At 42.5% G+C, this 15,895-nt stretch overlaps 1 protein-coding gene across 1 annotated transcript in view; it reads right to left on the reverse strand.

Annotated features, from left to right (window-relative positions):
• The window catches only part of LOC114051689 (serine/threonine-protein kinase TNNI3K), a 336,380-nt gene that overhangs the window by 293,528 nt on the left and 26,957 nt on the right, over positions 1 to 15,895 (reverse strand). The window contains exon 5 of the mRNA XM_027874115.1: positions 13,272 to 13,382. Within this exon, the coding sequence (XP_027729916.1) occupies positions 13,272 to 13,382 (111 nt within the window). The remainder of the gene's footprint in view (positions 1 to 13,271; positions 13,383 to 15,895) is intronic.

The following is a 15,895-nucleotide window of genomic DNA, read 5'->3' on the forward strand; positions in this document are numbered from 1 at the left end:
ACACACATACACACAACCAATAAAATAAATGAACCATTAATTAATTTGATTTTAAAATAAAGAAGAAAATCAAATTAACAGTATCAAAAAGGAAAAGGGTGAATTTACCACCAATGAAGATAAAATAAAGCAATTATTAGGAGCTATTTTGCCTAATTATATGCCAATAAATATCACAATTTAAGTAAAATGTATGAATATTTACAAAAATAGAAAATGCCCAGATTATCAAAAGAGGAAATGGAATACTTAAAAAGTGTCATGTTAACAAAAGAAATTGAATAAGCCATCAATGAACTCCCTAAGGAAGAAAATCCCTAGGGTCAGATGGATTCACAAGTGAATTCTACCATATATTTGAAGAATATTTAATTTCAATGCTGTATAAACTATTTGGAAAAATAGACAAAGGAATCCTACCAAATTCTTTTTATGACACAAATGTGGTGCTAATATCTAAACCAGGGAGAGCAAAAACAGAGAAAGAAAACTATAGAACAATTTCACGAATGAATATTGATGCAAAAATTTTAAATAAAACACCAGCAATGATATTGCAGCAATGTATGATACACTATGACCAGGTAGGTTTTATACCAGGAATTCAATATTAGAAAAAACCAGCATAATTGGCAATATCAATAATAAAAACAAACAAAAAATTACTATCTCAATAGAGGAAGAAAAAGCTTTTTGACAAAATATAACAAACACGCCTATTAAAAAATACCAGAGAACATAGGATTAAATTGGGTTTTCCTTAAAATAAGTAGTATTTATCCAAAACCATAATCAAGCATTATCTGCAATAGGAATAAGATAGAAGACTTCCCAAGAAGATCATGGGTGAAACAAGGATGCCCATTATCACCACGATTAGTCCATATCGTACCAGAAACGCTAGCTATAGCAATTAGGGAAGAAAAAGAAATAAAGGAATTGGAATAGGCATAAGGAAACAAAACCATCACTCTTTGCAGACAATTTGGTGGTATGCTTAGAGAATCAACTAAAAAACTCTAGTTGAAATAATTAACAACTTCAGCAAAGTTGCAGAATATAAAATAAGCCTACATAAATAATCATCATTTATACATATTACCAACAAAGTCCAGAAGGAATAGATAGAAAGAAAAATTCCATTTAAAATAACTGTAGACAATATAGAGTCCTTACGAGTCTACCTGCCCAGACAAACCCAGGAACTATATAAAAACAACTACAAAACTTTTTGACACATATAAAATCAAATTTAAACAACTGGAGGAATATTAATTACTTATAGGTAAGCTGAGCCAATATAATAAAAATGACAGTTCTACCTAAATTCATTTACTTATTCGGTGCCATGCCTATCAAACTAATAAAAATATTTTATACAGCTATAAGAAATAATACAAAATTCTTCTGGGAGAAGAAAAGATAAAACATATCAAGGGAATCAAAGGGAAAAAAATGCAAAGGAAGGGAGCCTAACAGTATCAGATCTAAAACTGTATTACAAAGTGGTAATCATCAAAACAATGGGGTACTGGCTAAGAAATAGAGTGGTGGATCAGTGGAACGGATTAGGTCCACAATAAATAGTAGTAAATGACCATAGTCATATAATGTTTGATAAACATAAAGATCCAAACTTTTGGGACAAGAATTCATTATTTGATAAAATTTTCTGGGAAAACTGAAAAGCAGTTAGGAGAATAGGGATAGACCAACATCTCACACTGTACACCAAGATAAGGTGAAAATGGGCACGTGATTCAGACATAAAGGGTGATGGAAGAAGCAAAATCGGAGAGGAAGGAATAGTTCACCTGTCAGCTGTATGGAGAAGGGAAGCACTCATGAGATAGAGAGCATAACAGGAAGTAAAATGGGACAACTTTGATCGTAATAAATTAGAAAGCATTTGCCAGAACAAAACCAATGTAGCCAAGACTAGAAGGAAAGCAGGAAACTGGGGAAAATATTAACAGCAATTTTCCCTGATAAAGGCCTCATTTCTAAAATATGTAGAGAACTTACATGAGTTAAATTTATAAGAATATGAGTCACTCCCAAGTGATAAATGGTCAAAGGACATGAAAGGGCCATTTTCAAATGAAGTAATCAAAGTTCTCTACAGCTAAATTTTAAAAAATGCTCTAAATTGCCATTGGTTCAAGAAATGCAAATTAAAACAACTCTGAGGTCCCATCTCACACCTATTAGGTTGGCTAACATGACACAAAGGAAAATGACAAATGCTGGAGGGGTCATGGAAAAACTGAGACACTGACACACTGTGGGTGGAGTTATGAAGCAGTCTAAGCATTCTAGAGGACATTTGGAACTAGGCCCCAAAATCTATAACTACGCATACTCTTTGACCCAATAATAGCACTATGAGGTCTGCATCCCAAAGAGGTTAAAAAAAAGAAAAGAAACCATATGTATAAAAATATTTATAGCAGCTGTTTTTGTGGTAGCAAAGATTTAGAAATTGAGAGGAGGCCCATGAAATGGGGAAACGTTGAACAAGTTGGGGTATATAATTGTGAGAAGCGATGAACAGGATGGTTTCAGAAAAATCTGGGAAGACTTCTATGAACTGATGCAAAGGGAAGTGAGCAGAGCCTAGAGAACATCATACACAATAATAGCAGTATTGTACAAGGATCAACTGTGAATGACTTAGCTCCTCTCAGCGACAGTGATCCAAGACAATTCCAAAAAACTTAGGATGAAAAATTATTTCCACTTCCGGAGAAAGAACTAATGAAGTTGGAATGCAGATCAAAGCATGTTTTTTAAACTTTATTCTTATTAGGGTTTTTCGTCCTTTTTTGCAATATGAAAATATGTTTTGCATGACTGCATATGTGTAATCTTAAGGAAATTGCTTGCCTTCTCAAGAAGGGGGAAGAGGAGGAAAGGAGGGAGAGAATTTGGAACTCAAAATTTTTTAAAATGTGTGTTAAAAATTGTTTTACATGTCATTGAGAATAAAATAAAAACAATAACTAGAACCATGCCAACGTGAAATGGATTGTCTCAATGAGTGGTGGGTTCCAACATATGCACAGAGACACTTTTAGTGGCAGCCAAGAACTGGAAAGAAAGTATATGCCGATTAACGGGGGTATGGCTTCATACATTGGGACGTATGAATAAAATCAAATATTACTATATCACAAGAAATGAGGAGTATTAAGAATTCTTAGAGATATGGGAAGACTGCTGTGGACTAATGCAAAGTGATACAAGCAGTAAAACAATATACATAATGATAAACAAACAAAAACTGGAAATGGAAATGGGAAGAACCAGGACCAAATGAACCTGGCAGCTGTGTTATATACAATCTTAGTCCCAAAGCAGAATTTAGGGGAAAAATATATGTCTTCCTTTGTTCTTTGTAGAGGTGGGGGACTACTGAAATGGCAAGTCAAATACGCTGGCAGACACAACTAATAAATGGTTTCACTCAACTTTTTTCTTCTTCTTCTATTTTATACAAATCTGTGTTACAAAGGATGGCTAACTGAACAGGAGGAGGGAATATATAATTGTAAATAAAGGCATCACAGGACAAAAGATATAGCAATAAAATCAAATTTTTTTAATAAAGAACTGTTGAATTCTAGCATTGGAGTCTTCAACCAAATGCTTGCCATGGGCCACTTGTAGCATATTTGAATAAGGGGATGCCTTTCTTGGGTGGCTTAGACGCAGTGGCCTCTGAGATTCTGTGATTTTATTCATGAGTATGATATTAGAGCGGAAGATGAACAAATGTTCACTTTATTAAATAATTCATGAAAATGTGTTTTTTCAGCAACAACAATTATTAATTTGACAAATTCAGCCAGCATGCATTAAGCCTCTACTCTGTGTCAGACAATATGCTGAGCTGTAGGAACACAAAGACAAAGGTGAAACCACCTCTGACCTCAAGGAGCTTACATTCTGTGAGGGGCAAGGTGGCACACACACATAAGCCAATACAGTTATGTCCTCAAAGTCACAGAGCCGTTTTAAGCTATTAACGCTTACAAAGTGAGCTTAAAACAGTGAGCCATCCCTTGTAACAAAGAGTTTAAGAAAGAAAAAGGAGAAAGAAACAGTTGAGTGAAACCAACCAATTTCTCAGTCGGGTCTGCCAGTATCTTCCATACGCCATATCAGCAGTCCCCTGTCCGCAAAGAAGGGAGGAAGAACCTTTTTCTACACTCTGCTCGGGCCCAAGATTGGTTGTGACCCAGTGGTCAGGTTCATTTGGTTCTGGTTCTTCTCAACTTTTAGTAGCTTAAAACGGCACGAAGGCTTCTGGGATACTCTGAACATGAACTGGAGGAAAGAGAAAACACTAGCAACATGGTCAGGAAAGCCTTGCCGTAGGAGGTGCCGATGAGCAGAGCCCTAAAGGAGGCTGCCAATACTAAAAAATGAAGCTAAGGCAGGAGCTCAGCCAGGAAGGGAGGCAGCCTGTGCTGAGGGGCACCCCAGAATGTCAGCATTGGGGACAGCAAGCCGACCAGTGTAGCTAAAACAGAAGCCCCCGAAGGGGAGTGATTAGCACCGAGTCTGGAAAGACGGCTGGAACCAAACCGAGATAGGCGCTAAATCAAAGATGGAAGAGTTTATATTTGTAAGCATGAGCAAACGTGTGAAGCCACTGCGGATTCAGAGCAGTGCAACGACCTGGTCTGATTCCTCTTTGAGGAGCAGTCACATTGGCAGCTGTGCGGATGAAGGAATGGACAGAGGCCAGGCTAGAAGCAGGAAGACCAAGGGGGATGCTGCTCAAACAGTCTGGATGAGAAGTGGCAAGTTAGAGTATTGGCGGATGCAAGAGGAGACTTGGCAAGCCCCAGACGCTGATTGGATGGAGGGGCAGGGGGCAAGATCACCTCGAGATCACTGGCAGGCTGTGAACTTTCCTGACCAGAAACATGGGGGTAACTGTCACCAGAGCTGCATGAGGTTAGAGGAGCAATCAGCGTAAGGGGAATTATTCTGAGCTTCATTTTGGGCACAGACTCACCGGTTTAGGGGAGGATTAGCAAAATAAAATTATAAATAGAACTTATACAAAACAGAATTAGGATTCGAGGGCAGGTCCCCAGATTCCAAACCTAGCGCTATTCCCATCGTTCCAAATGGTGAGTTGGAGAGGTCAAAAGAACATCTAGGTGGAGGTGTGCATCAGGCAGACTAGGGCGTGATAGGGTCCCAGAATGTAGGGAAAGGATTCAGCTAAGATCCATTTTCTACCCATAGATGATAAGGCTTTTGCAAAGAAAGCTTTGACTACCAAGAAGTTGATGGTAAGTTTTGGAGAAGAGAGGGAAGATGTCCCAGTTTCTATGTTCAGGTAGAAGATTACTACAGAATTTACCCTATTCCCGAATGAAAACCTGGTCGAGTATTTCCAAGAGGAAGGATGGCCCAATCATGGCATGAGTAGGGTCAGCAGCCACCCACCACTTAACACTCACCCACTAACAGAATTCCTTTTTGTGTGGGTCTCTACCATGGCAGCTTTCAACTGTCTTCCCTCCACCAAAAACAAACAAAAAGCAAAATAAGCCAACCCCCAAAAACCAAAAACCCCACCTTTAGTGGTAGTCTGAGACATTGCTAGATCCAAGGAAATGCTTTTTTTAACTCTTGAAGTCTTAACCTAATTCTAGCAGTAAATACAAGCGTGCCCAGATTGAGGAGATCCTACCTTTGACATTGGCAAAGAAAGCTGCCTTTTGTCTATGCAGCCCTCAAGGAAGAGAATTCAGCTTCTTACAAGTTTATTGACTGTTGGTACGGAGAAACCCATATGCCTGTACGTTCATGTGCATCCTTCTTTGTAAACATGGCTATACAGGCAAATATAAATATTTGTGAGGCTATGGATGATGATAGAGGTCTAGTGAGAAATACAGAAGGAGAAAGCCATATAGAAATTCAGATCTGGTTGGGAGTAGTTGATATCTGATCAATTGATCAAAAACCAACCACACTCATATAGATATGAGATTTGATAAATGACAGATAGAGGTGAGAGAAAGAGAGAAGAGGAAAGAGAGACAGAGAGAGGAGAGGGAGGGAGGGAGAGACAGAGACAGAGAGACAGACAGAGACAGATCAGCCTGAAGTGTGTTTTGTGTGTTGGAGGATAGGGCCAAAGCCCTGCTGCCGGGCTCTTCCAATCACAGACAATCTGAATCTTTGTCTCCAGCTGAAGTCAGCTTGTCTAGAAATCTGCGGTGGCTTCTCCTCTATTATTGAGGAAGACAGCTGCCTAGTCAATGTAAATTTTATTGTAAAACTATTTAATAGAATCCTCTATGATGGGAGGACAAACACACTTGAGACACTAATAGAGGAGCTGAATTTGATAACTGGAGACAAAGAGGCCTGTCAGATTGAACATCGGTTATTGTTTCCCAGAGAAAGGTGGGCAAGGAAACAAAATGCTGGCGAATGAAAAGAAGTTCCTTTTCATCTCATTTCAAAATTCGGCCGAAGCCTGCCTCCTACTAAAGGAGGGAAGGACGGCGAATGGGACAAGTGTAATTAAAAGTTGTAATTTTGTTCTGTATTAGGAGGTGACATCACTTTGATGTTCCCATTTTTCTCTGCCTTTGACATCTCTTCAGCTTTAGATCCCACTCATAAAATTCTCTTCTCTTGACTTTCAGACCATTATGCTAATCAATTCGACAAGCATTCATAAAGGACTGACTATGTGCCAGGCACTGTGCTGAGCACCAGTGAATAATAAGAAACAAGGGGCAAAACAACCCTGGTCCTCACAGAACTCACTATCCAATGGAGAAGCAACCTGAAAGCTATTCTGTATGAACAACACACACACACACACACACACACACACACAAGAAATTGGGGGTAAACTCAGAGGGAAGGCATTAGCATTAAGGGCAACCAGGAAAGACTGCTTGGAGAAGGGAGAATTTCAGCTGAGACTCAGGGAAGCCTGAATCTAGTGACAAAGATGGAGACCATTCTAGGCATGGGGGACACCCAAGGAAAATTCATGGAGTATCTTCTTCAATGGATAGTCAAGAGGTCAGTGTCTCAAGAATGTAGAAAAAAATGGAGAGGAAAAAATAAAGTGTAAGGAGACTGGAAAGGTAGGAAGGTGCCAGGTTTTGAAGGACTTTAAAAGCCAAATATGGATGCTTATAAATATATAGAAAATATATGGAAAGTAATTAATAGATAACATTAGCTTGGGGAGGGCACTAAAAAGGGGGGGAAATCAGGAAAGGCAACTTGTAGGAGGGGAGTTACCTTTGAATTGAGTCATGCAGGAGTCTAGACATTGTGGGTGATAGAGGTGAGGAGGGGGTATGTTCTAGACTTGGGGGTAAGAGATGGAGATGGTGAGAAAGCCCACTGGTCTGAACCAGGGAGTATGGCAGTGAGCAGTGGCTGCTCTCCTGGTCTTCATCTCTCCAGGGACTTTCCAAATTCACAGAACTCTTCTTAGCAATGCCCTACCAGTTGACCATGCCCTGTCAGTTCTAGGACTTAAGTACAACACAATCCAATTCCATCCCATTAATTTTTAAATGGCTACTATTACTCGAGGTGGCACTGTGTAACAGGCAAAAGGCCAGCCTCAGAGTCAGGAAAACCTGGGTTCTTTAATTAGGAAGTGTGGTAGTAGTCCCTGAGCTGGGTCTGGAAGGGAAGTATTTTAAACCAGTTAAGATGAATTGAATTCCAGAGATGAGAGTGTGGGAACAAAGGTTCAATATAATATGCATTTATTGAATGAATGTATTTGGGAAAGAAGGGATAATTATAATACACAATGATATCAGAACAATTCATTTACATGGAAAATCCACTAAATTAAGAATGTGATACTTTTGGAATAGCTCTGTATAAATTTTTGCTTATTAGTTTATGGAATAATTTCTCAGTTCATTTTGCAGAAGAGTCAAGGCTAATCAGTTTCTATTATATGACTTCTATTGGTTACCTGGTCACTTTCATTTGGCATGCATTCATTCAATATCCTTGTGCTAGGGACCAGAGATACCAAGGCTAGAATGATGCAGGCCCTGTCCATAAGAAGCTTACAAGAAATTTCACAGATTCACAGATAAGTCAAATTTAAAACGATATGGAAATATGTGCATATACACATATACACGTATACATAAAGTTAATACACTGTAATTTTTGGGGGGAAGCCCTTATAAGTGAGGGGCATTGGGAAGACCCCTTGTAGGTTGTAGACCTTGAGAGGAGCCTGGAAGGGAGCCAGTGATTCATAGAGACTGACCTCTCTATGAAGGAGGAGGAACATTCCAGAGCTGGGTACCATACTATGCAAAGGCATGGGGGCCCAAAATGGAATATCAAGTTGGCTGGAAGAATGATGCAACAGACAGATACGAAAATTAATGTGGAGATGGAATTGAGAAAGTTTGGAAATTGACTGGAGGGAGAAGGAAGAAGGAAGGATTCAAGTTGAAATCTTTAAATATATTGGCAAATGAGAGAAATGGGAGGCAGGATCTATGAGGAGATGGGGGCAGGGGAGAAAGGGGAAAAGAATAGAGACCTCTTTGCTCTGGATAAGTTACAGTTCTGCCAGAAAGACTCACTGAGTACATATTTCTTTCCAGACCAAGATTTGCAATGCAAGGAATGGCAGATTTTTGACTGTGTGGTCTTATGTACTCCGTTAGTGATCTCCGCTGAAATCCCCTCCTTTACCAATGGAGGCAGCTTAGCATTGATACAACTAAGAGCCATTCCTCTTAGAGACCTCACATTCTGTCTCTCGCTCCAGGTCTCATGCTGAATTTGCTCCATTGCCTCCTAAAATCTCCCTCATCAATTCTTCCCACTTTGCCATTTTAAAGTTTTAAATGCTTTGTGTCTCATCCTTGGTCCAAACGTGTTCCTTCTTTTGAAAGTGTGTTTAAATATTTAGGGAAGCCCAGTGGGAGTTCCTTTTCCTCACAAAGGAGCCACATAGACTTAACGTTTACTGTGAATTGCACTGATCAGATTTATTTGCTGGGGGAAAATGACAGGCTGAAGGACAGAATGTAAAAATGAAATGTTTTACTTCTTTAGATGACTCTCTGGCCTTAATTGTCTCAATGTACTCTGAGACCAGCCTCTGAGGACAAGGAAAACACTCAGTTTTAGTTCAGTACATGTAAGCTTGCTCCTGTCTGAACATATAGGCAATGGATTGACCTATAGGAGGCACTATGAGTCAATGGAAAGGCCATTGGTCCTGGAATCAAAGGAGCTGGGTTCAAATCCTGACTCTAAAGCTTGCTTCCTGTGCCTCTGGACCAATTCTTACTGAAGTCTCAGTTCCCTAATCAGTAAAATGAGAGCCTCTGAGCTTCCTTCCATCTGTGCATTTATGCTCTTAAGATAACTGACTGTGGATGCAGGAGGTAACTAAAGTGGGTGGAAAAAGATTTTATTTGTCACATCTACTGTGATTTTGACATGATGTTCTGTCATCTTATTGCATGGGGACTGGAATGGCAAATTTGAACTTCCACAAGAATACCCCTGACGTTGATTTGTCTGAAGTTGAAGCCTTGCTTGTAATCCCTGGGTAGGGCTGTGTGAAATCAAAGCATTTCAGCATTGGAGGGAACCTTAGAGATCATCTACTCCAACCTACATATGATAATAAGTGCTTCTTCCTGACTGACCCTACAAGGGGTTGTCCAAATTTGCTCAATGACTTCTAGTAAAAGAGAGCTCCCTCTCACCCACTTTGTGGCACTGAATTTGCCTCTTTGCTTCTGACAAGATCACTTCTAGCTGTTTGACTTTGTTCCTCAAGGCGGGAGTCTCTGTCCTCTGAGGTCAACAGGAAGAGTCTCATCCATCTTCCCCATGGGAGCCCTTCAGGCACCCAAGGGCAGCCATGACATCTCTTTTTCCATGATCGGGTTGGAAATGGAAATGAGGAGTCTAGAAAAGACCAAACACAGGGGGCTCATGATCTCCATCTTCTAGCCTGAAAGGCCATCATGGGAGGGCATCAGCCTTGTTCCGCTTGGCCGCAGAGGGCATACCCGGGAACAATGGGTGGGCGAGGCCAAGAGGCACCTTTAGACTTGATGTCAAGAAAATCTCCCGGGTCACACCCTAATTTCACCCTTATGTCCACCTTCCCCTGGACACTCTCCATCTTATCAAGGTCTTTTCTCAAATGTGGCACCCACAGATGTCTTCTCATTGAGGCAGAGTACAGGGGGACTTCCACGTCCTTGCCTTGGCCACGGTACGCATTCTTATGGTTGATCCAAAACTTCATTGCTATTAAAGTTGAAGTAGAGACTTGGGGGAAACCACAGTGAAGAAGTCCCCCAGTGATCAGTGAGCCAGCCACAAAGGGGAACAATAGGAACACCAGGTGAAAGGTATAGTGAGAGCATTTGGGCAGGGCGCTTTGTCATTTGTTGTTTATTTATATTTATTTGTTTTTTGTGGTGGGGGATGTCTAACTTCCCAGATGACTCCAAAGGACATCACTAAGCTTGTCTTCCCACAGTCTCAGTTGGGGTGGACATGAAGAAAAGTGGGTCAGAGATTTCCCACTGGAAAGGCCGCTCACTGCATCTGGAGTAAGAGGACCCGGCTATGAAGAGCAGATCCATTTCCTCCTCCGTGAAACAAGGCAAAACCCTTACCTCTCTTGGCTTTTTCATTTGTTATGAGTTACCGGCAGACAATGTCTTTGAGACACATGGGATTTACGGAATAGAAGGCTGAATTTGCCATGAGGAGGACCTGAGTTCAAATCCTGAGTCTGACAAATACTAGCTGCGTTACCTTGGCTAAATCACTTAATCCCTCACAGCCTCAGTTTCCCCAGGCCAAAAACGGCAATGATATCGATGATATCTGCCTCACAATGTTGGCTCAAATGGTATAATCTCATCTGCTTCCAAAAGGGATGTCCTGCTTCCAACCTCTCCACCCTTCAAATAGCTTCCAAAATAATTTTCCTAAATCAGAAGCTTGATGACATCATCACTGTGCTGAATAATGTTTCCTATTCCTCCAGGATGGCTCAGTTTGGCATTCAAACTCCTTTACAGCCAGCCACCTTGATAGGCTCATTTTAAATTTCTCCCTTTCCCACACTCTGTGTTCCAGACCAACTGACCGGAAGTGAGCACTCACTCCCACCTCCACACACAGAGCATTGTGCAGGAGGTCCACCCTCCTCCTCATCCCAAGCACCCTTCAGGCTCAGGTCAGAGGGAGCTTTTTCCAGGAATCACCTGGGTAGGAGGGTCATGTTCCTGCACACAGCCAGGTGGTGGAGTCAGCTCTGGGCCTGGAGGCAAGCGGACCTGAGGTCAAATATGAGCTTAGACACCTCCGAGCGCTGTGGCCCCAGCAAGTCCCTTAACCTCTCTTTGCCTGAGTTTTCTCATCACCAAAATGGGAATAATAATAAAATCTATTTCCTAAGGTTGTTGTGAGGATCAAATAAGATAATACTTGTAAGGTTCTCAGCATAGTGCCTGGCACATAGTAGGTACTATATAAATATTAGCTATAATTATAATTATTAATTCTCCCAGGGAAATATAAGCCCTTTGAGGAAAGGGAATATATATATGCACATGTATACACATACATGTACATATATATACAAATACACACATATTCATATACATATACATATATATATATATGTGTGTGTGTGTGTGTGTGTGTGTGTGTGTGTATGGATTTGTCTTTATACCTATAGAACCTGGCCTGGAGCTCTGCATGGAGAAGTTGTGCAATAAATGCGTGTTAGACTGGATTTGGTGATAAGTGCAAAGTGGTTTGTGAATCTTGAAGGGCTCTATTATATTGGTTATTAATATTATTATTGTTTTTCTAGCCCTGCATCATTATTCTGCCTTTTCCCCTGCAGCATCTTCAGGCTTTGGGCACAGAAGAGCTGGGATGGCGGCAACGTCCCTTTAAGGCTGGCCTAATATTGCCACCTTGGACGTGATAGCCAGTGTGCAGAGCTTCTGCGTAGCCCATAATGTTTAACTCTATCAACATTCCCACTGGATGGACATGGCTTCCAGGAGTTACTGGGAAACACAAAACTCCAAGGGAAATCCAAGCATTTATTCACTGAGCAGGAAAACAACGGCAAACATTCCAAAGCATGATATTCTATGTAACCGAAAAAATCACTAAGATTAAGACCAAGAATAAACAAGATAATTTTTGTTGTTATTGTTAAAAGGCTGCTCGATAATATAGGAGACAGGCGCTGGATTCAAAATGAGAAATCTTCTCATTCTTCTGAGTTCAAGTCTGGCCTCAGATAGCTGTGTGACCCTGGACGAGTCACTTCACTGCTGTCTGCCTCCGTTCCCTCATCAGTAAAATGGGGATAAGAGCACCAACTTCACGAGTTCATTGTCAGGATCAAGTGAAATAATATATGTGAAGAGGTTTAGAGGTTTTGGGGTGCTCGGAAGCCCAAGATTGCGACGCGGGCCCTGCCTGAATGAATTCAACTCAAATCTTCTTCCAGCCAGAGAAAAAGTTTATTAGAGATAAACCACATAGGCCAGGTGACACCCTAAGGATGAGCAGGCATGAGAAAAGCTCAGCCTCTGGGCATGAGAGATTCTCAGCATTTGAATGGGGGCCAGGGTAGATCTTACATACACTAGAGTAACTTTGGGTGGCCAGAGGAAGGGCCGGTGGTTGGGAAAAGGGTCTAGGTGAGAATTCCGTTTGGAAGGTCTGAGAGATTGAATAAACAATGGGAATAAATAATGAAGGGAACTGGAAGGAGGAAGTTTGAAAGGACCAGAAAGTGGGGTTAGGGCTTTCAAAGGGAGATAAGGAGAGTAGATAAGGAACCTAAAAGTTTAAGGGTTTTCTGGGACGTAGACAAACGGGAGCCAGACTCTTTTTAGGGCTAGGGGCGAAGGCGCATCTGAGTAAGATCAAAAGGTAAGGCTAAGGCTTTCAAAGGGAGATAAGGAGCTGGGGCCTGTAGAGCCAGATTTCCTTTGGGGCAAGGGGTGAAGATCTCAACTTGGGACCCCATCATATGTACTTTTAAAGTGCCACATAAATGTTAAATAAATTATTACAGCAGTAGTGATGGCATTTTCATTATTGGGGGCAGAAAGGTTATTGGAGAAAACTATGTTTTGCAAGAAGGAAAGACATCAATGAAAACGTGCTAAAAACAGCAAGGCCATTTTGCGTTGTTCCCCCATGTACAAAGAGGGGCCTACCTCCAGATGCCCGGCGAGGGTGGCAACATGCAGGGCCGTCAGCGCCCCATAGCCGGCCTGTTGGACATCAGCCCCACTGTGCAGGAGGGCCGTGATCAGCTCTGCATTGTCCTGGAAAGAAACACATCCTCAGTGAGACTTCTCCTCATCTATCAGCTTCCAAAGCTGCGTGTGATGTTTTATTGATTCCCTGCCTGTCACTTGGTTTAGATGCCCAGAGAAAACAGAAGCGGGATTTCGAGTGTTCAGGAGTGTTAGCGCATCAAGAGGGAGAGGCGGGGCTGGCAGGCACTCAGAGCAGAAGTTGGGGAGTCCCTGGGTCCCAGTTTTAATTGAGCCTCTGCCTCTTCACGAGGGAAGGCAGTGACACCGTTTACCCGGGGCACACTCAGTCCTCTGATCTCTGAGCACCCAGTCATGATGATGACATTCTTCTCATTCTCCTCCTCCTAACTCCTATCTGGATAGCCCTTTGCCATTGCCAAGCACTTTGTATGAGTTACGTGACAGTCACCCTACGAGGTACCTGCTACAACTCTCATTCCAAACGTACAATGGAGAGGTCAAAAGCTCTCCCGAGGAAACAAAGCGAGAAAGGGACAGATCAGGACTCTGGTCCAAGGCTTCAGACTTCAACTGAATTTAATTCAGTTCAATCAGCATTGATCATGCCCCCATTACGCACCAAGAACTACTAGTCATTGAGAGTATAAAGACAAAGGTACACAGCCCCTGCCCTCGGGGCACTCCTACTTGCTTGGGGTGCAGGGTGCCCACAGTGAACACAAGCCATGCTCAGAGTAAAGAGAAGCTATTTGGAGGACACTAAAGCTGGGGGAATTGAGGAAGAGCTCTCTGAGGAGATGGCATTGCAGCCGGGTCTGCTTGTGTGGGCAGAGAGACAAAAGAGTGAGGGAGGGCTGGCAGCCGCGAGAGCTGTGGCCATGGGAGATGGACTGTTCCACACAGAGACCAGCCCATGGGCCTGATGGGCCTGATGGGCCTGATCATACCTCACAGGAAAGATGGGTCGTCAGACTGGAAAGACAGACAGGAGATTGATTAGAGAGGGCTTTGCATCCCAAACCGCTGGATTTATATTGTATCCTGGGCATAAAGTAGCGAGCAACCCAAGCTCCTGGGGCAGGGGGACCTGTCCAGACCTCAGTTCAGTTTTGTCCATTTGCCTTTAAAGCCCTTCACAGCCTGGACCCGATCCAGCTTTTCAGACCCACCTTCCTGCCCGTCCTGCACTTTGCTGACCAGCAAAACTGTCTTATTTGTTGTCCCTGAATATGGCCTTCCATTTCTGACCTCCATGACCATGCCCAGGACAACCTCCAGGCCATGTACTCCCTACTCTCCTCCCCTCTTTGAATCCCTTCATTCCTTCAGATCTCAGCTGGAGGGATGAGGCCTTTCTGGAGTCCCTCAGCTCCCCTCAGCTGTTAGTGGCCTCCCCCCTCCCTGCCTCAGTCTTGTACTGACTTTTTTACATTCTTTGTCTTCTTATTTGTGTACAGATGATTTCTCTTGGCAGCATGAGAGCTCCTTGAGGACGAGGCTGGTTTGTTTTGTTTTGTTTTTTTCTTTTGCACACCAAGGGCATGGCCTTTAGGGCCCTGGAAAGCTTCTTGATGGAGTGGAGAAGAGAGGCAGGATGCAGAGAAACCTTCGGGGAAACCACAGCAACAGGCTGGCTGAGCCGTGATGAGACCTGAGCAGAGGAGGCGCTGGTGGCGCTGCAGAAAATGGGTAATGGTAGGATCTGAATGGATACAAACTGACCCGCTGATGGGGTACTGGAAAGAGATAGGGGAGGACAGAGTTGAGTATGACTCCTCCGTTGTAAAGGGGGGTGCCTGGAAGAATCAGGGTGCCTTCAACAGAAATAAGGAGTGAGGAGGGCAGCGTTTATGGGGAAAGATACGGACTCAGTGTAGGACATGTGGAAGTGGAGATGGGAAAGACACAAGCGGTATCCAGGAGGCTGCTGGAGAGAAATGGGGGCTGAACCCGCAGATCTGGGAGCTGATGGCAGCCTAGAGGTGAGAGTCAGCACCTGGAGAGACTGATGGGATCTACAACAGATGGTGTGCAGAAAGGCAAGAGATCGTCTTACTTAAAAATGAATTTCAAGTCCGTTCCATGATGAACTCACCCCACGGAGCAGCATTTGACAGAAAGCATAAGCATTATGCAAATCCCCAACCTAGTAAAGCTGACTACATTTACTACTGAGCACTTTATATAGTGGCAGGTAATAATACCGGCTTTTCCTAAAGAAATGAAGTTTCTATTAAGACTTGCATTAGGACTTGGTTGTCAAAAGAACAGGCAGGTTTGCCTTAATGCAAGCTCAGGGCAAACGCGTGTTTATTTTGTAATAAAGCTATATCTGAACACGCTAGATGCAGAGGGTACACACTCTTTGGCATGTATAAGTGCATTGGGTTTGATATTTCAAAACAGAATCAGATCTGCTTTCCAAAGGGCACATGCAGGACAAAGGAAAGCCCGAGTTGTCAGATCAGACTGAGGGTAAAAAGATTACAAACAATGAATCCTGCACAATTCCTTCCAGGGATAAAACCTGTCCTTCCTTCCTTCCTCCCTCCCTCCCT

The sequence above is a fragment of the Vombatus ursinus genome, unplaced genomic scaffold (genome assembly GCF_900497805.2).
Source record: "Vombatus ursinus unplaced genomic scaffold, bare-nosed wombat genome assembly UNPS02014804.1, whole genome shotgun sequence".
In the NCBI taxonomy this organism is placed as follows: domain Eukaryota; kingdom Metazoa; phylum Chordata; class Mammalia; order Diprotodontia; family Vombatidae; genus Vombatus; species Vombatus ursinus.